This window comes from Anomaloglossus baeobatrachus, chromosome 3, assembly GCF_048569485.1.
Source record: "Anomaloglossus baeobatrachus isolate aAnoBae1 chromosome 3, aAnoBae1.hap1, whole genome shotgun sequence".
Taxonomy (NCBI): Eukaryota; Metazoa; Chordata; class Amphibia; order Anura; family Aromobatidae; genus Anomaloglossus; species Anomaloglossus baeobatrachus.
The window spans coordinates 164,692,647-164,713,989 of record NC_134355.1 but is presented as its reverse complement, the minus strand read 5'-3'; the positions used below and the strand labels follow the sequence as shown (position 1 = coordinate 164,713,989).

The following is a 21,343-nucleotide window of genomic DNA, read 5'->3' as shown; positions in this document are numbered from 1 at the left end:
TAACTAACTTTTAATATTTTTGCACTTTGGAGAAATGGCTGTTGTTACACCAACAAATCAATGGAACGTTGAGCTGTTGGTGTACCTGGAAGACTAGAGAGGTCCTGGTACTGTACATTATGCCGCCCCACGATCTTGGGAGTAGGATTGGTGTGAGATTGTATGGTAAAGGCCTTTTCACGGTGTTGCACATGTGATCTCTAGACCAATCTCTGGATGTAATTTCATCGAAGACAAGCGGGACTCGTCGGTGGAGGCCAGACCTTCATTCCTGCCTTCACTGCCATCTTTTTCCACTCTGATGCCCATTGAGAGCAGCGTAAGGTCAATAAAGCACTTGTAGCTGGATGTCCAGCTTTCACCACGATATCGTACAAACATCTCATAGTTTTGGGAAGACTCTGATGCTTTAGGCTTTGGTACGCGATACGACTTACACCTGCAGTACAGAATTAATCCGTCCAGTAACTGGTGGTACGGCCATTTCTCCAGAGTGTCTAAGCCTATGTGCCCACGGATGTTGCCGCAGGTTTCACGCAGCTGCTCTCCGGAATCCGCAGCTATCCATTGCTGCGGGATTCGAGCATTTTTGTTTTGGTAAACCTGTGGGACAAGTGCGGAAATACCTGCAGAAGTCTCAGCCACGATCTCCATAGTGGAAAGGCTGGACAGCCGCAGATATTTCTGCATGAATAATTGATATGCAGTTATGTGCGGCTGCGGGAAATCCGCAGCCACACATACCGCAGCATTGATATAGGATAACATGGGGCGTGTCTGTACTTACGTAAACCTGCGGATTTATCTGGAAAATCCAGATAAATACGTTGGTTTTTTGCCGCAAAATCCGCGGGTACGTTGTCCCATGGGCACATAGCCTAAGGAGCTGATTTTCAGCACAAGTCCAGGCCTCATGTTGCTGGTGCTACTACAAGCATTCTGAATGGTGTAAACCTGCTACCATGGGTTTATAATGTCATTGCTCAGAAATTAAAAATGGAGCTGCCAGCAGTGGATCTTGCTGATTTGCACAAGTACATTCAATGTGTCAGAACGTTCCTCAGACAACCACTACTAGCCCCATTCATTGCAGCCAGGACATGTAATTGTGTGTATTTTTGCATGTGTTGCTCATACTAGATACTGAAGGAAAAAAAAAATCAAGATGTTTTGAAAAAAAAACTTCATGTACAAATCAGTACCATGTCTATACATCCTGTGATTTCTATAATTCTACAACCTTTTCCTTCCTGGTGATGTAATCTCAGTGTTGAGGCATGTAATGTACAGCAGCTTGAATGGAAGTGTGGCTGCAGGGAGAAAATGAGATCAATCCTCTCGGTAGCCGCTGATTTCCATCCGTTAATCGCTGCTATAAGCGCTCCCCTGCTCTGCGACTGACGGCCTGCTATATACAGTCTCTATGGGCTGCGGAGCGCTATGCTCCGCTTTTTCTGGTTCCCAGCTATCAGTGAGTGAGGGCCTGTCCTGGGGATCAATGATAACTTCGCAGTGGAGACCCCCTATACCTATAGAGTGAGAAAATGTCTGAATGTCGCTTCCATAGTACATAGTGGAGCTTTTGTTTTCTATATTCTGGCATTGGGGTGGCGCTATTTATTGGGGACGCAGGGACTCCTCTTGTCGCACACGCTGTCACAACTTGACTCTGACGCCCTACTGCAAAACATCCCCCTGCCAGACACTAACATGGCGGCTCCTGCGTCCATAATAGGGACGTACGCAGAGAGTGCCACCTGCCTCCCGTCATCCAATGGCAAGCACAGACTGCTTCGGCGCCAGACGCCTGCCGATTGGTTAGCTGAGGCCGGAAGTAGCCGTTTATTGGACAAAACTTTTAGACGCGAAATTTGAAGAATTTCTAAGTTGCTTCGGCAGCTGGCGCCATTTAACTGATAGACAGCAGCCAGAGCGCCTGTGCCGAGCGGCCGCGGGACAGGTTTATTAAAACGGCATTTTATTGTTTATGGTCCTTATACATGAAGCGGTGAGAGCAGCACAGCCAGGACCCTGTGGCGGAGTCTGGGAAGCAGTAAGTGTCTCACCCCTCAGTACTATATAGTAAGGTGTCTGCGTGGCGGGGAGCGATGTCCGCGGGAGTCTCGTGTGACCGATGTCGGGGGAGGCTGAAGGGTGTACAGTGCAGATAGCGGGGCCCGTGAGGCGGATCCTGCTCGGCACATAATGCCGGTGTGACCTCACACATGACTGCGAGGGAAAGCTGGAGACACCGGGGACCGCCAAATCCCCCCGGAGCCGGCACCTCTGTGGGGTGTAAAGGGGCTGAGCCTGCACCCCGATGTCTGCGGAGCCTGCACCCCAAAGTCTGCGGAGCACAGCGCCCCAATGTCTGCGGAGCCTGCACCCCAAAGTCTGCGGAGCACAGCGCCCCAATGTCTGCGGAGCCTGCACCCCAAAGTCTGCGGAGCACAGCGCCCGGGAGCTGCCGAGCGCACAAAAGAGAGTTTAGTTTAGGCGGTCGGAAAATGGCGCTAATGGGGGAGGGGTGCCCCGGTGTTACCTCAAACATCGTCACCGTGCAGTCAGTGTATACGCTGGGGACATAACGATATATATATATATACACACTATTAACAGCCTGTAATATGTACACTGGGGATAGGAAATATGTTCCAAGTAATATAATATGTGCACTCACTTAATATACCCTGTGATTGGGCTAATATCACATACTATATATACCCTGTGATTGGGCTAATATCACATACTATACCCTGTGATGGGCTAATATCACACACTATACCCTGTGATTGGGCTAATATCACACACTATACCCTGTGATGGGCTAATATCACACACTATACCCTGTGATGGGCTAATATCACACACTGTACCCTGTGATGGGCTAATATCACACACTGTACCCTGTGATGGGCTAATATCACACACTGTACCCTGTGATGGGCTAATATCACACACTGTACCCTGTGATGGGCTAATATCACACACTGTACCCTGTGATGGGCTAATATCACACACTGTACCCTGTGATGGGCTAATATCACACACTGTACCCTGTGATGGGCTAATATCACACACTGTACCCTGTGATGGGCTAATATCACACACTGTACCCTGTGATGGGCTAATATCACACACTGTACCCTGTGATGGGCTAATATCACACACTGTACCCTGTGATGGGCTAATATCACACACTGTACCCTGTGATGGGCTAATATCACACACTGTACCCTGTGATGGGCTAATATCACACACTGTACCCTGTGATGGGCTAATATCACACACTGTACCCTGTGATGGGCTAATATCACACACTGTACCCTGTGATGGGCTAATATCACACACTGTACCCTGTGATGGGCTAATATCACACACTGTACCCTGTGATGGGCTAATATCACACACTGTACCCTGTGATGGGCTAATATCACACACTGTACCCTGTGATGGGCTAATATCACACACTGTACCCTGTGATGGGCTAATATCACACACTGTACCCTGTGATGGGCTAATATCACACACTGTACCCTGTGATGGGCTAATATCACACACTGTACCCTGTGATGGGCTAATATCACACACTGTACCCTGTGATGGGCTAATATCACACACTGTACCCTGTGATGGGCTAATATCACACACTGTACCCTGTGATGGGCTAATATCACACACTGTACCCTGTGATGGGCTAATATCACACACTGTACCCTGTGATGGGCTAATATCACACACTGTACCCTGTGATGGGCTAATATCACACACTGTACCCTGCGATGGGCTAATATCACACACTGTACCCTGCGATGGGCTAACATCACACACTGTACCCTGCGATGGGCTAACATCACACACTGTACCCTGCGATGGGCTAACATCACACACTGTACCCTGCGATGGGCTAACATCACACACTGTACCCTGCGATGGGCTAACATCACACACTGTACCCTGCGATGGGCTAACATCACACACTGTACCCTGCGATGGGCTAACATCACACACTGTACCCTGCGATGGGCTAACATCACACACTGTACCCTGCGATGGGCTAACATCACACACTGTACCCTGCGATGGGCTAACATCACACACTGTACCCTGCGATGGGCTAACATCACACACTGTACCCTGCGATGGGCTAACATCACACACTGTACCCTGCGATGGGCTAACATCACACACTGTACCCTGCGATGGGCTAACATCACACACTGTACCCTGCGATGGGCTAACATCACACACTGTACCCTGCGATGGGCTAACATCACACACTGTACCCTGCGATGGGCTAACATCACACACTGTACCCTGCGATGGGCTAACATCACACACTGTACCCTGCGATGGGCTAACATCACACACTGTACCCTGCGATGGGCTAACATCACACACTGTACCCTGCGATGGGCTAACATCACACACTGTACCCTGCGATGGGCTAACATCACACACTGTACCCTGCGATGGGCTAACATCACACACTGTACCCTGCGATGGGCTAACATCACACACTGTACCCTGCGATGGGCTAACATCACACACTGTACCCTGCGATGGGCTAACATCACACACTGTACCCTGCGATGGGCTAACATCACACACTGTACCCTGCGATGGGCTAACATCACACACTGTACCCTGCGATGGGCTAACATCACACACTGTACCCTGCGATGGGCTAACATCACACACTGTACCCTGCGATGGGCTAACATCACACACTGTACCCTGCGATGGGCTAACATCACACACTGTACCCTGCGATGGGCTAACATCACACACTGTACCCTGCGATGGGCTAACATCACACACTGTACCCTGCGATGGGCTAACATCACACACTGTACCCTGCGATGGGCTAACATCACACACTGTACCCTGCGATGGGCTAACATCACACACTGTACCCTGCGATGGGCTAACATCACACACTGTACCCTGCGATGGCTAACATCACACACTGTACCCTGCGATGGGCTAACATCACACACTGTACCCTGCGATGGGCTAACATCACACACTGTACCCTGCGATGGGCTAACATCACACACTGTACCCTGCGATGGGCTAACATCACACACTGTACCCTGCGATGGGCTAACATCACACACTGTACCCTGCGATGGGCTAACATCACACACTGTACCCTGCGATGGGCTAACATCACACACTGTACCCTGCGATGGGCTAACATCACACACTGTACCCTGCGATGGGCTAACATCACACACTGTACCCTGCGATGGGCTAACATCACACACTGTACCCTGCGATGGGCTAACATCACACACTGTACCCTGCGATGGGCTAACATCACACACTGTACCCTGCGATGGGCTAACATCACACACTGTACCCTGCGATGGGCTAACATCACACACTGTACCCTGCGATGGGCTAACATCACACACTGTACCCTGCGATGGGCTAACATCACACACTGTACCCTGCGATGGGCTAACATCACACACTGTACCCTGCGATGGGCTAACATCACACACTGTACCCTGCGATGGGCTAACATCACACACTGTACCCTGCGATGGGCTAACATCACACACTGTACCCTGCGATGGGCTAACATCACACACTGTACCCTGCGATGGGCTAACATCACACACTGTACCCTGCGATGGGCTAACATCACACACTGTACCCTGCGATGGGCTAACATCACACACTGTACCCTGCGATGGGCTAACATCACACACTGTACCCTGCGATGGGCTAACATCACACACTGTACCCTGCGATGGGCTAACATCACACACTGTACCCTGCGATGGGCTAACATCACACACTGTACCTGCGATGGGCTAACATCACACACTGTACCCTGCGATGGGGCTAACATCACACACTGTACCCTGCGATGGGCTAACATCACACACTGTACCCTGCGATGGGCTAACATCACACACTGTACCCTGCGATGGGCTAACATCACACACTGTACCCTGCGATGGGCTAACATCACACACTGTACCCTGCGATGGGCTAACATCACACACTGTACCCTGCGATGGGCTAACATCACACACTGTACCCTGCGATGGGCTAACATCACACACTGTACCCTGCGATGGGCTAACATCACACACTGTACCCTGCGATGGGCTAACATCACACACTGTACCCTGCGATGGGCTAACATCACACACTGTACCCTGCGATGGGCTAACATCACACACTGTACCCTGCGATGGGCTAACATCACACACTGTACCCTGCGATGGGCTAACATCACACACTGTACCCTGCGATGGGCTAACATCACACCACTGTACCCTGCGATGGGCTAACATCACACACTGTACCCTGCGATGGGCTAACATCACACACTGTACCCTGCGATGGGCTAACATCACACACTGTACCCTGCGATGGGCTAACATCACACACTGTACCCTGCGATGGGCTAACATCACACACTGTACCCTGCGATGGGCTAACATCACACACTGTACCCTGCGATGGGCTAACATCACACACTGTACCCTGCGATGGGCTAACATCACACACTTGTACCCTGCGATGGGCTAACATCACACACTGTACCCTGCGATGGGCTAACATCACACACTGTACCCTGCGATGGGCTAACATCACACACACTGTACCCCTGCGATGGGCTAACATCACACACTGTACCCTGCGATGGGCTAACATCACACACTGTACCCTGCGATGGGCTAACATCACACACTGTACCCTGCGATGGGCTAACATCACACACTGTACCCTGCGATGGGCTAACATCACACACTGTACCCTGCGATGGGCTAACATCACACACTGTACCCTGCGATGGGCTAACATCACACACTGTACCCTGCGATGGGCTAACATCACACACTGTACCCTGCGATGGGCTAACATCACACACTGTACCCTGCGATGGGCTAACATCACACACTGTACCCTGCGATGGGCTAACATCACACACTGTACCCTGCGATGGGCTAACATCACACACTGTACCCTGCGATGGCTAACATCACACACTGTATCCTGCGATGGGCTAACATCACACACTGTACCCTGCGATGGGCTAACATCACACACTGTACCCTGCGATGGGCTAACATCACACACTGTACCCTGCGATGGGCTAACATCACACACTGTACCCTGCGATGGGCTAACATCACACACTGTACCCTGCGATGGGCTAACATCACACACTGTACCCTGCGATGGGCTAACATCACACACTGTACCCTGCGATGGGCTAACATCACACACTGTACCCTGCGATGGGCTAACATCACACACTGTACCCTGCGATGGGCTAACATCACACACTGTACCCTGCGATGGGCTAACATCACACACTGTACCCTGCGATGGGCTAACATCACACACTGTACCCTGCGATGGGCTAACATCACACACTGTACCCTGCGATGGGCTAACATCACACACTGTACCCTGCGATGGGCTAACATCACACACTGTACCCTGCGATGGGCTAACATCACACACTGTACCCTGCGATGGGCTAACATCACACACTGTACCCTGCGATGGGCTAACATCACACACTGTACCTGCGATGGCTAACATCACACACTGTACCCTGCGATGGGCTAACATCACACACTGTACCCTGCGATGGGCTAACATCACACACTGTACCCTGCGATGGGCTAACATCACACACTGTACCCCTGCGATGGGCTAACATCACACACTGTACCCTGCGATGGGCTAACATCACACACTGTACCCTGCGATGGGCTAACATCACACACTGTACCCTGCGATGGGCTAACATCACACACTGTACCCTGCGATGGGCTAACATCACACACTGTACCCTGCGATGGGCTAACATCACACACTGTACCCTGCGATGGGCTAACATCACACACTGTACCCTGCGATGGGCTAACATCACACACTGTACCCTGCGATGGGCTAACATCACACACTGTACCCTGCGATGGGCTAACATCACACACTGTACCCTGCGATGGGCTAACATCACACACTGTACCCTGTGATTGGGCTAACATCACACACTGTACCCTGTGATTGGGCTAACATCACACACTGTACCCTGTGATGGGCTAACATCACACACTGTACCCTGTGATTGGGCTAACATCACACACTGTACCCTGTGATTGGGCTAATATCACATACTATATGTCGCGGGCGGGGAGGACGCCGCTGCGCTCGCTAACGCTCGGGTCCGGTGCTGCTGCAGCTGCTGCTCGGTGGCTCGAGCGGTGGGCAGGATCTGGGGACTCAAGCGGCGCTCCTCGCCCGTGAGTGAAGGGGGGGGGGGGGTCATTTGGTTTGGGGATTTGGTCCGTGATGCCACCCACGGGTTGTGGTGAGGTTGGGCACCACCGCTGCTGGTGACTGGGATCCCGGGAGCGATGGTAGGGAGCAGCTGGGATGTTGTTTTCCCCCTCCGTGGGTAGGGGGGGTTGGTGGTCCCAGGGCCCGGTGAGGTGACGGGGAGGCAGGGTTGGCAAGGTGCAGGGTCGCCTGGACTGCGCAGCGCGGTGCCGGATGGCACGGTTGTACTCACTCAGCCACAAATGTACGCAAAGTCTCTGGTAAACCAAACGGCTGGATGGACGGGTCCCGCAGCCGGCTGCTGTGGCTTCTCCCGGACGGTTGGTGGTGGCTGCCTTTCCCTGCACCTTTGTGTATGTTCGGCTCCGATGGCTTCCCACCGGTAACCCGCTCCCCAGCGTATATATGTGCCGGAGGAGCCCTTTTGCCCGCAGGCTCTGGCCCTCTGAGCTCTAGCTGTGGCGGTAGCTGTGTTTCCTTCTACTGGTCGGACGGTTGCCTTTTATCGGGTCTTGGCTGCTAGGAAACCCCTGGGGTTACGATCACTGATAGATTTGACCTTTAACGGCGACTCCAAGCCTGGTCGAGGTCCGCAGGCCCTGCCTGTGTGTGCTGGCTTCACTTCGCTCCCCGGTTCGGTACCGGCGGGCCACTGCCCGATCCCGGTCCTACGGTTCCGCGTTGATTCGCCTCTCCTGCAGACGGCTACCACCGTCTGCCAACCTTGCTCTTAGTGCCCGGGCCACAAACCCGGACACGGTCAGTTTACTCCTCACACTTGCACTTCCCTCACTGAACTGACTTCCTTTTCCCGCCTCCAGGACTGTGAGCTCTTCAGTGGGTGGGGCCAACCGCCTGGCTCCACCCCACCTGGTGTGGACATCAGCCCCTGGAGGGAGGCAACAAGGATTTTGTGTCTGGCTGATGTGCCTAACCGGGGTGGGGGGTGTGTTCTGCAGTACCTGTGACGACCTGGCTAGTCCAGGGCGCCACACTATACCCTGTGATTGGGCTAATATCACATAATGTGCCCTGTAGTGCGCGAAGATCACAATATACGCTGTCCACATTCACGCGTTCCGTATTTGGGAAGGTTTTTTTTTTTGTTTTTTATCTCCGTATTTATAGCCAAAACAAGGAGTGGAACTATCATAGGAAAAATATAATAGAAACACGGGCACTGCTTCTGGATTTTACCATACACTTGTGGTTTTGACTTAAAAATACGGATGTAAAATACTGAATGTGTGAATGTGGCCCAAGGCCCTGTGCGCACTTACCGTTTTTTCCCGCGGATTTCCTGCGGATTTGCTGCATGTTTCGCTGCAGAAAATGTTCATAACATCTCTGCAGTGATTCACCAGCAAAACCTATGGGAAAAAAAAATGCTGTGCTCACTATGCGGATTTTGACAGCTGAATGTTTTGCTGCGGGATTCCCGCAGCAAAAACAATTGCATGTCACTTTTCCGCAGGTCCCTGCGGGATTTCACTCCATTGACTGCAATGTAATTGTGAAATTTTGGGTCTGTCTTTTACTCCAGTGTTCACCACCACTGCTGCCCCCTCCGTTAAGAGAAGTGGTGGTGAAGCGGTGGCGTCCGTGGTTGCAGGTGCGTTAGTGGCAGGCGCGGTGGCGTCTGGGGTGGCAGGAGCCTCGGGACACCGTGGTGGCAGAAGCCGCGGGTTCCGTGGTGGTGGCGGCAGCAGCGGTGGGTCAGTAGTGGAGTAGGCCGGTGCAGTGAGTGTCCCAGTGTTCGCGGTCCTGGTTCAAATAATGGCGCCTGGAGTGGCGCATGCGCAGATGGAGCTCTCATCCAAGGGCTCCATCTGCGTACGTGCTGACTCCCGGAGCAGCGTGTGCGCAGATGGAGCTCTCATCCAAGTGTCGCGGGCGGAGGAGGGGATGCCGCGCTCTCCCACTGCTGCTCGGGTCCGGCTGCTGCGGCCCCTGCCGCTGCTCGGTGGCTCGAGCGATGGGCCGGATCCCGGGGACTCGAGCGGCGCTCCTCGCCCGTGAGTGAAAAGGGGAATTGGTGTTTTTGGGATAGTTTATTGTCCGTGACGCCACCCACGGTTGTGGTGATTGTGTGGACACCACAGCTGCTCTGTATGGGGATTCCGGGAGCGGTGACAGGGAGCAGCAAAGTTGTCAGTTCTCCCCTCCGTGGGTAGGGGGTGGCTGTCCCGTGGCCCAGTGATGGGGTGGGTGATGCAGGGCTTGGTGGGGTGCAGGGACGCGAGGGCAGCTCTGTGCCTTGCGGCACTGTGGTACTCACTCAGCCTGAGACGATGACTCAGATCTCGGTAAAACACACGGCTGGAAAGACTGTTCCCACGGACGGCTGCACTTGCTTTCCCCAGTAGTTGACGGTGACTGTCCCTTTTTCCTGCACCTAAGATGATGATGGTTGCGATGGGTTCCCACCGGTAACCCGCTCCCCGGCTTGGATATGGGACGGAGGAGCCCTACTTTGCCCGCAGGCGCTGGCCCTGAGAAACTGGTGCCCTGGCGGTGGCGGTGTCTCTCTGTTAGGGTTGGACTGTTGCCTTCAATCGGGACTTGGTTGTTGGGAGACAGTCGTCCCCTTCACTGACGGATTTGGCAAATTATTGCGACTCCTAGCCTTGCCGGGATCCGAAAGGCCCCTGCCCTGGTGCTGACTGCTCTTCGTATACCGCTCCAAACCGCCGGGCCACCACCCATCCGCGGTCCTTCCAGCAACCTCAAGCAGTCACCCCTGCGGACTATCACCGCCGTCTGCTGACCTTGCTGTCTCTCAGTCCGGGGCACACACCCGGACCAACTTCAGGCTTTACAACTGTCACTTTTTACTCCTTCACTCAAGCTCTGCCTGAGCTCAACTTCACCTCCTTCTACTTCCTCCTCCTAAACTCATCTTGCTTCCTCTCACTTTCACTTCCCTCACTTGACTCCGTTCTTCTTCCTGTCCAAACTCTATCTGCCTGGTTCTCCTGCCTCCAGGGCTGTGAACTCCTCGGTGGGCGGAGCCAACCGCCTGGCCCACCCCCTGGTGTGGACATCAGCCCCTGGAGGAAGGCAACAAGGATTTTTGGTTAGCCTAGGTGTTCCTAACTGGGGTGTAGGGTGTGGTGGTGTTGTGACCTGTGACCCCTGGCTTGCCCAGGGCGTCACACGAGCTCCATCTGCGCACGCGCTCGCTCCCGGTGCCATCATTTGAAACTGGGACCGCGGACAAACTGGGTAACTTGCTGCACAGCCGCCTGCCCCGCACGCACAGAGTGGCAGCCATCAGGCTGCCCGCCCACCATGCGTGCAAGGGGCCGGGTACCTGTGCTTGCGTGCGGGTGCCTGTGCGGCTGCCGCCCGCACGCAGGAACGGGTACCCGGCTGCCGCCCGCCGCACAGACAGGACACCCAAGTACCGCTATATTTGGATTATAAGACGCACCCCCCCATTTTCCTCCCAAATTTTTGGGAGGAAAAGTGCGTCTTATAAAGTGAAAAATACGGTAATTTAAATGCTGTGGATAGGTAGATATTTTGCCAGGATTAGGCTCTAGTCATTCTCTAGAAAGCTGACAGATGTGGCTAAGAACAGCTATCTAGATATTTGCATAGACCACTGCTAGAGTGGATGTGTGGCTTCCACCTCCTCTCCATTTAAATGGGTTTCTGCACAGCCCCATTTTTGAGTTTGATAGGGGTCCCGGCAAACAAATTATTCCATCTCCATTGTTCTCATTCTAGGGTTTCTTCCAGGTTTTGTTACACATGCCATTAGGGACATAGCTTGTTGCTGCCAGTAATACACCATACTGGAGTGGCACAATGTTGTGTTGTCCTAAATGGCATTTTAAACTCCTTACGACCTATGTGTTATTCCTCCATGCAAAACACTGTTTAGCGATCTTGCACACAAGGATTTTAGTTTAGGTTTCCTCACCACCTCTATTCCATTTGTGGTTAGTCTGGATTGGCCATTTGTACATACTCTTTTTCTTTGTTACAGGTCTTTTTCTAGCACTGATTTATAAGCCTTTACGATGAAGTGTGGGATTAAGACTCCAACTAAGTTATCTCCAACCAAGTTTTCTCCAACTAAGTCATCTCCTTCAAAATTAAAACCAAAAGAGAGCCCAACAAAGTATGAGCATGACCCTTGCAAAGGACATGAATTCTCCCCGAAGCCGGACACCAGCGTGGAGCACTTGTTTCCTAGTCGAGACTCTTTTGTTTTGGAGGACAGGCCTGTGAATAACAAGGAGAATCTTCTGCATAGGCTAAGTGCTGTAGATACCAGCGACTTGGAGTGTAGTCCTCTGCAGGACAGCGGCTATTCATCGGTGCTGCTCAGTGACTCTCAGAGCCAGGATGAGGAGGATTTTGGCACTAGTCTTACATCCAACCGTTTGTTTGAGACACCAAAACAACAAGACTCTCAGGAAAAAATAGCTGCAGCTCACCAAAGTATCCTCTTGTTACCAGTGATTCGCTTTGAGGAGGCTGTCTGTTCTACTTTAAAAAAAGGTGGAAAAAGATGTCCAAAGCTTTACTGGGACTCTGTTAAAGAAGTGGTCTCCAACCAGGCCTTCTGCTCTTGATAGGCTAATTGGCAGAAAAATGGGATTGGAAAGAATGGACATTCTTGGGGAGCTTTTCAAGAGGGACTTTAAGCATCTGCTCAGCCAAATTTTAAGACACCTTAGTGCAATTGATTTAATCAAGTAAGTTTTTCTTCTTTTGTGTTTTTCCCATCTGTTTGTGTCAATTACTCTGATTTGCTTTCTCTTTTTTTGTATTGTGATATTTCAGTTTTTTTTTTTTGTTTTTTTTCATTTGTAACCTGCATTATTTTTGCTCTCATTTCTATGGACCATAAGTAGATCAAATTCTGAATACCATAGTTCAGATACAGAAGCTACATTTATACAAATCATATTTTATTAAGATTTGCTTAAAATACAAATTATAAAAAGTAGAAGTTACTTGTAGACTTGTAGATGCCCCCCGAAGAAGCTGGGTGAAACGTTCGTTGGGGTGGAGGGACATGGAATCGCAGCAATACACTAGCGCCACCAATAGGTATGTAATACTGTCATATACTTTAGCTAATCTGATGTGCTGATGCTGCACTAACTATATGGGTCACAGCACAATTGGTCTGAACGTTCGGTACCTGTGTTGACTCAGTGGCAGAAATCATTGAATGGTAACTTATGAGTAAAATGTATAATCCTGATGCCACCTAGTGTTCTATATTGGTAGTAATCATGGATGTAGTCTTACCTATATAGCTTTGCGCTTAGCACTTTTTTACTGGTTGTACTGAGAAATAATATAATTAGATGTTGTTCTAATATATATTTTTATATATTTTGATCTTTGTATATTAACTATTGATTGCTAGTAATGAGGCATAGAGTGAACTTGCCACACTAATAACAGTATATTGCAGTCCTGCACGCTGATGGATATATATCCAAAATAACATTAGGGACTCTGTTATATTTGATTGGTGGCCACTACACTATACCATAAGCTACACAATGTCATTTATTACCAACCTGGTGCTAATTTCTGTGTCAATTGCTGTATCATTGTCCTTTCTCCCCCCCCCCCCCCCCCTCACCCATGACAGCACCACGTGATTACATGGGTGCTGTCATGGGTTCTGGAAAAGCCGGCCACCAGTAAGTAACCTAGGTGTTTTGTCTACAAGGAACTGCTACGTTTTATCATTTGTATTTTAACCCTTTTGCACCAGAGCCTGTCTTTGCCTTCGTGACTGGAGCAATTTTTTTGATTTCTGACCAGTGTCACTTTTATAGATTATAACTTTGGAACGCTTCAACGGATCCCGGGGATTCTGACATTGCTTTTTCCTGACATGTTGTACTTTAGGACAGGCATAAAATTAAGACAATATCTTTTGCGTTTATTTGTAAAAATATCGGAAATTTGTTGAAAATTTTGTGGGTATGATGCCGAGGTCGGTGCGAGTTTGTAGACACCAAACATGTATAGGTTTACTTGTATCTAAGGGGTTAAAAAAAATTCACAAGCTTGTCCAATAAGTGGCGTACGTTTTGCGCCATTCCGAAACCCATAGCATTCTCATTTTTTGGGATCTATGGCTAACTGACGGCTTATTTTGTGTCTCAAGCTGACGTTTCTAATGGTACCATTTTTGCGCAGATGCTACGTTTTGATCGCCTGTTATTGCATTTTGCGTAAAACTTGCGGCGACCAAAAAACGTAATTTTGGCGTTTGGAATTTTTTTGCCACTACGCCGTTTACCAATCAGATTAATTGATTTTATATTTTGATGGGGCATTTCTAAACGCGGCAATACCAAATGTGTATATTTATTTCTTTTTTAACCCTTTAATTTTCAATGGGGTAAAAGGGGGGTAATTTGAACTTTACTTTTTTTTTATTTTACTAGTCCCCCTAGGGGGCTATAGCGATAAGCAATCCGAATGCGATTCCACTCGTAACATACAGGCACACGTCAGCTGTTGAAAACAGCTGATATGTGCGCCGATCGCCGCATCCTGCCCGCGGCAGGGAGCGGGGCTTAGCGGTACACACCCCATGACGGAAAGATCTGTCAAAGGTCGTTAAGGGGTTACCTCTTTACGTTCTTCACAGGAACCAAAGCAATGGGGAAGGAAAAAATGAAATTTTTACTTTTCCCACAAAACTGCTACTTTAGCCTCACATTTTGGATTTTCACAAGGGTATCAGAAGAAAATGCATCATAAAAAGTATTGTGCAATTTCTCCTGAGCACGCCAACACCTCATGCGGTGGAAATCAATTGTTTGGGCGCACAGCAAGGCTTGAAATGGAAAGAGCACAATTTGAATTTTTTAAAGCTAAATTGGCTGGAATCATTAGCAGGGCTGTGGAGTCGGTAAACCAAACCTTCGACTCCGACTCCTCAATTTCTCTTGCACCGACTCCTACATATATTGCTTATAGTTAGGTGAAAAATGTATTGTAATACATGAACATGTGTATGTGAACATCAGACATTTAATCATTTTTATGATGCAATAAAGATATTTGGATAGAACATAAAATTATATTTATTGGAATACAACTTTAGAACACAAACTAATAAATTGTAAATATGTAATACACTATGTAATATACAGTAGATTACATATATATCTTGTGTGTATAATATATATATATAATCTCACATATTGTATTACGTATTTACAATTTATTAGTTTTTTTGTGTTCTAAAGTTGTATTCCAATAAATATATTTTATCTAAATATCTTGATTATTGTATCATAAAAATAATTAAATGTCTGATGTTCACATTGTACTACAATACATTTTTCACTTAAATATAAGCATTATACTAAATATTATTATTTAGTGAAATATTCAGCACATTTTGCATTGCACTCCTGTCTCCAATTTATTATAAATTGTCTGAGTCTGTGCATTTTATACCGACTCCGACTCCACCAAAATGAGCTCCGACTCCACAGCCCTGATCATTAGCAGACGCCATGTCACGTTTGGAGACCCCTTAATATGCCTAAACAGTGCAGCTCCCCCACAAGTGGCCCCATTTTGGAAAACTAGACCCCCCCCTCAAGGAATTTATCTAGATGTTTGGTGAGCCCCTTGAACCCACAGTGGCTTCACAGAAGTTTAGAATGTTGAACCATGAAAATACATTTTTACCACAAAAATGTTACTTTAACCATGTAGTTTTCTTTTTCACAAGGGTATCAGGAAAAATTGCACCATAAAATGTATTGTGCCAATTCTTCTGAGTAGACAGGAACAAGCTGTGGATATAAGGAGCGCAAAACGGTCTTACCGATATACAATATGGTGATTTTAAAGGAAAACCGCTCACTTGGATTAGTTTTCTCTCAACCAATATAGAAACATATAACAGCTGCAGCCGATCCCACGTTGCAAAGGAAGAAGCAAAACAAAAATAGGATAATTGTGGTGTACTCCATGCTGCTGTACAAACAAACACTCCAAGTAATAAAGCAATGTGGGTGGTTTATTCAAAGCGTTTTGAAGAGATATCCCCACTTCTTCCTCTGGAAAATCCACCAATAACCATAATTGGTGGATTTTCCTGAGGGAGAAGAGGGGATATCTCTTCGAAACGCGTAGAATAAACCACCCACATTGCTTAATTTCTCCCGAGTATGCAGATACCTCATTTGTGGTGAAAATATACAGTTTGGGCGCACAGCAAGGCTCGGAAGCGAAGGGGTGCCATTTGATTGCAAAATTATCTGCAATCATTAGCGGACGCCATGTTGCGTTTGGAGAACCGCTGATTGCCTAAACAGTGGAGCTCCCTCACAAGTGACCAAAATGTTGGAGACTAGACACCTAGAGGAATATCTAGACGTTTAGTGAGCATCTTGAACCCCCAGGAACTTCACAGAATTTTATAGGTGTGAAAATGAAAAATGCTTTTTTACCACAAAATTTGTTACTTCAACCAGGTAGCTTTCTTTTTCACTGGGTATCAGGAAAAAATGCACCATAGAATTTATTGTGCAATTTCTCCTTAGTACGTCAATACCCCATTTATGGTGGAAATAAATTGTTTGGGCGTACAGCAGGGCTCGGGAGGGAAGGAGCGCCATTTGTATTTTAGAGCACACAATTGTCTGGAATAGATAGTGTCGCGGGCGGAGGAGGGGACGCCGTGCTCTCCCACTGCTCGGGTCCGGCGGCTGCTGCGGCCCGCTGCTGCTGCTGCTCGGTGGCTCGAGGGTTTTGGGATAGTTTATTGTCCGTGACGCCACCCACGGTTGTGGTGATTAAGTGGACACCACCGCTGCTCTGTCTGGGGAGCCCGGGAGGGATGGTATGGAGCAGCCAGTTATTGATTTGCCCCTCCGTGGGTAGGGGGGTTTGGTGCTCCCGGGGCCCAGTGATGGGGTTGGTATGGTGGCCAGGCGGGTATGGGGCCTGTGGAGGTGCAGGGGCAGCGCTGTGCCGCACGGCACGGAGTTACTCACTCAGCCAGTAAACACGACACAGTTCTCGGTAAACAAACGGCTGGTTGGACGGGTCCCTCGGACGGTTACGGTGCTGATGTTCCCTGCAGTTAGCTGTGACGGTCTCTTCCCTACACCTATGTAAAGTCTTTTTGGTAGCGATGGGTTCCCACCGGTTACCCGCTCCCCGACCTGGACATGAGCCGGAGGAGCCCCTCTCTTGCCCGCAGGTGCTGGCCCTGGGAAACTGGTGCCTTGGCGGTGGCGGTGTCTCCCCTTAACGGTCGGACTGTTGCCTTCAATCGGGACTTGGTTGTTAGGAGACAGAGGTCCCCTTCACTGACGGATTTGGCAAATTATGGCGACTCCTAGCCTTGCCGGGATCCGAAAGGCCCCTGCCCTGGTGCTGACTGTTCTTCGTATACTGCTCCAGTACCGCCGGGTCACCACCCGTCCGCGGTCCTTCCAGCAACCTCCAAGCAGTCCCCCTGCAGACTATCACCGCCGTCTGCTAACCTTGCTGTCTCAGTCCGGGGCACACACCCGGACCAACTTCAGGCTTTCTTAACTGTTCTTTTTTACTTCTTCACTCAAGCTCCTCTCCTTTGCTCCTCTACCACTTCACTTCCTTCTACTTCCACTTCCCTAACTTCACTGCCTGGTTCTCCTGCCTCCAGGGCTGTGAACTCCTCGGTGGGCGGAGCCAACCGCCTGGCCCACCCCCTGGTGTGGACATCAGCCCCTGGAGGAAGGCAACAAGGATTTTAGGTTAGCCTAGATGTACCTGCCGGGAATGTGGGGTGCATGTGATGTTGTGACCTGTGACCCCTGGCTTGCCCAGGGCGTCACAATAGCGGACGCCATGCTGCGTTTAGGGAGCCATCCATGTGAGGTCTTGTTTTTTTGTGGGACCAGTTGATGTCTCTGTTGGTAGCATTTTCGACCACGTAACATTTTTGGATCGTTTTTTTTTTTTTTTCTCACTTTTAGTAGGTGGAAACCGTAATTCAGGAATTATTTTTTTTTTTAGTTTAATGCCGTTCACTGTTTGGTAAAAGTAACAACACAGGTGTATTCCTCAGGTCAGTACGGTTACACTGATAACACATTTAGATAATCTTTTATGTTTTGCAGCTTTTACGCAATCAAACAATTTTTTTTTTTATAAAATACAATTTTTTTTGCATTCCTGTATTCTCAGAGCTGTAACTTTTCTATTGTTCGCTTATGGAGCTGGGTGCGGCTCGTTTTTTTGTGGGACAAGATGTAGTTTTCAGTAATATCATTTTTGTTTATGTTCAACTTTTTTTGCGTTTTATTCCACTTTTTTTTTTCTACAGTATGATGAAAAATCACATTGCTTTTCTTTTTTTTTTTTTTTTCTTCTTCTTAATGTTCACTGAAAGGATTAAATAGTGACAGTTTTATAGATCAGGACGGGCCGGATACCAAATATGTGCACTTTTTTTCTGTTCATTTTTTTTATATAAATGTTTTTTTTTCTGCGTATAAAATTTTTTTTTTTTTTTTTTTTTATTTAAACCTTTTTTTTAACCTTGTCTCGATGTGGGACTTTCACTTTTCTTGGTCTGTTTGCTGGTGTAATGCACTGCCATACAGTACAGCAATGCATTATACTGACAGTGTCAGGCTGCAGATCACCTGTCACATCAGGCTGCAGGCTGGATCTCACAGGCCACCATAGATGACAGACCTCCGCTTGCCATGAGAACCCTAGGTCCTGCGTGATCGTGACACAGGAGACCCGGGAGAGGTAAAAGTAGCAGCTCTATGTACCTCTGAAACATCTATGTGCTGTGATCACTATTGATCACAGCAGATACAGTCGCAAAGGGTTAACATCACCAGGACCTGATCCAATCAGATCCTCATGATGTCTCAGGGCACTGGAAACCCGGTGATGGCAGCATGCAGGGGGTCAAGACCCCCCCCCCCCCCTTCCCTGAATGCAGACTGTTGATAAACGCAGGGCTGTGGAGTCGGAGCTCATTTTGGTGTAGTCGGTATAAAACGCACCGACTCCGACTCCTAAAATATATAATAAATTGGGGACAGTAGTGCAATGCACAATGTGCTGAATATTTTACTAAATAATATTTAGTATAATGCTTATATTTAAGTGAAAAATGTATTTTAGTACAATGTGAACATCAGACATTTAATTACAATAATCAAGATATTTGGATAGAACATAAAATATATTTATTGGATACAACTTTAGAACACAAAACATAAATTGTAAATATGTAATACAATATGTAATGTATGTATCTGTATATATTATATACACACAAGATATATATGTAATCTACTGTATATTACATAGTGTATTACATATTTACAATTTATTACAGTTTGTGTTCTAAAGTTGTATCCAATAAATATAATTTATGTTCTATCCAAATATCTTTATTATTGTATCATAAAAATTAAATGTCTGATGTTCATATACACATGTTCATGTACTACAATAAATTTTTCACCTAACTCTAAGCAATATATGTAGGAGTTGGAGTCGGTGCAAGAGAAATTGAGGAGTTGGAGTCGAAGGTTTGGCTTACCGACTCCACAGCCCTGGATAAACGTCAGCTCTGCACAAAGCCCAGCAGATGCGGATGTTTCTATACAGTCGGCGGTCCTGAAGCGGTTAAGCAATTTTCAATAAAATATGATTTTTATAAATTTAGCATCTGTATTCTGAACTATGGTATTCAGAATTTGATCTGCCTATGATTTATGGTTGAAGCTTCTCCTTCAGGGAGGTTTATATGTACAAAATTGGACATTAATGTGTATAAGCTACTTTCTATGGACCAGTATGGGCTTTCTCCACAGTTTTATACTACTGTAGAAGGTTTAACCATGAATTATTTTTTTTTTTTTGGTCCTCGCCAGGTGACTGTAGCTCTATGGGTTCGCTTTGTGTCAGTTTCCCATTGGGTAGGCCAAATGCAGATCCATAACGTTTTCTGGTACTGAGTGACTGTCACCAGTGTGTTTGATAGACAATATAGTTTCTATATGCAGACACCAGTGTAGTAGTTTGTTCAGAGTTTTTCTGTAATAAACTGCTTTGCTGACTTTTTTTCGTGTTTCTTTTAGTGTCATCAGTGTGAGCACAACATGGCAGAAGATCTTACAGGAGGACAAATGGGCGTACAGTGTGTATAAACGGTGCCATAGAAAAATCTGTGTAAGTATTCTGTGTATACTGCTATTTTATTTCTCTGCATGCTCTAAATCATTGGGACACACTAATCGGATTTAGAAGAGACTCTTCAATTTTTAAATGGAGACTTCTATTCTTAGTTAAAGGACTTAAAATTGTCAAAATAACCATCAATGAGGAAGGTAACGTATGGCCATAACAGGCTGAAGTAAGAATATCTTAGTAGCAAAACCCCTTCTGTTAGTGGATATTTACACTGGTATTTGGGCCAAGTTCAGATCTGTTTATCTCCTGTAATAAAATATTGTTAATCCCTTCATGAAATGAATGACACCACGAGAGGTGCGTTCCTGCAAACTGCCATGGTACTATCGTGCTGGCTCACGTGCGGTGTCTGGCGAGATCGTCTGCTGTGTATTATAGCGGACTTCCTGCTGTAACCCCGCTGATCGGGGGCGATACGCCCCTCTGATGCCACTGTCACTACTGACAGCAGCTGAGGAAGAGTATCCCTCTGCTCCAGTCCACACAACACAATCGCAAATCCTGGTCTCCATGTTGACCCCTGTGCCATAGATCTATAGTCTCCTGCAATGTTAAAAGTATTGAAGAGCACTAGATCAGTGACCAGGGCAAGGAAAATTGATGCCCCCCCCCCCACCCCCCGGGACAAGGTAAATAGTTTTATAAAAAAAAAAAAATTGTAAAAATATTTTAAAATCATAAAATGGAAAAATTACTATACCAATAAATATATTCATGTAAAAACCAGGGCTGTGGAGTCGGTAAGCCAAACCTTCGACTCCGACTCCGACTCCTCAAATTCTCTTGCACCGACTCCGGCTCCGAC

General features: G+C 47.9%; 1 protein-coding gene across 1 annotated transcript in view; it reads left to right on the top strand.

The window, feature by feature from the left end:
* The first annotated feature begins 1,918 nt into the window (after nucleotides 1–1,918).
* The window catches only part of FBXO5 (F-box protein 5), a 43,194-nt gene continuing 23,769 nt past the window's right edge, over nucleotides 1,919–21,343 (top strand). The window contains 4 exon segments of the mRNA XM_075338165.1: nucleotides 1,919–2,053; nucleotides 12,314–12,896; nucleotides 12,898–13,028; nucleotides 20,427–20,517. Of these exon segments, the coding sequence (XP_075194280.1) occupies nucleotides 12,348–12,896; nucleotides 12,898–13,028; nucleotides 20,427–20,517 (771 nt within the window). The 5' untranslated portion in view covers nucleotides 1,919–2,053; nucleotides 12,314–12,347.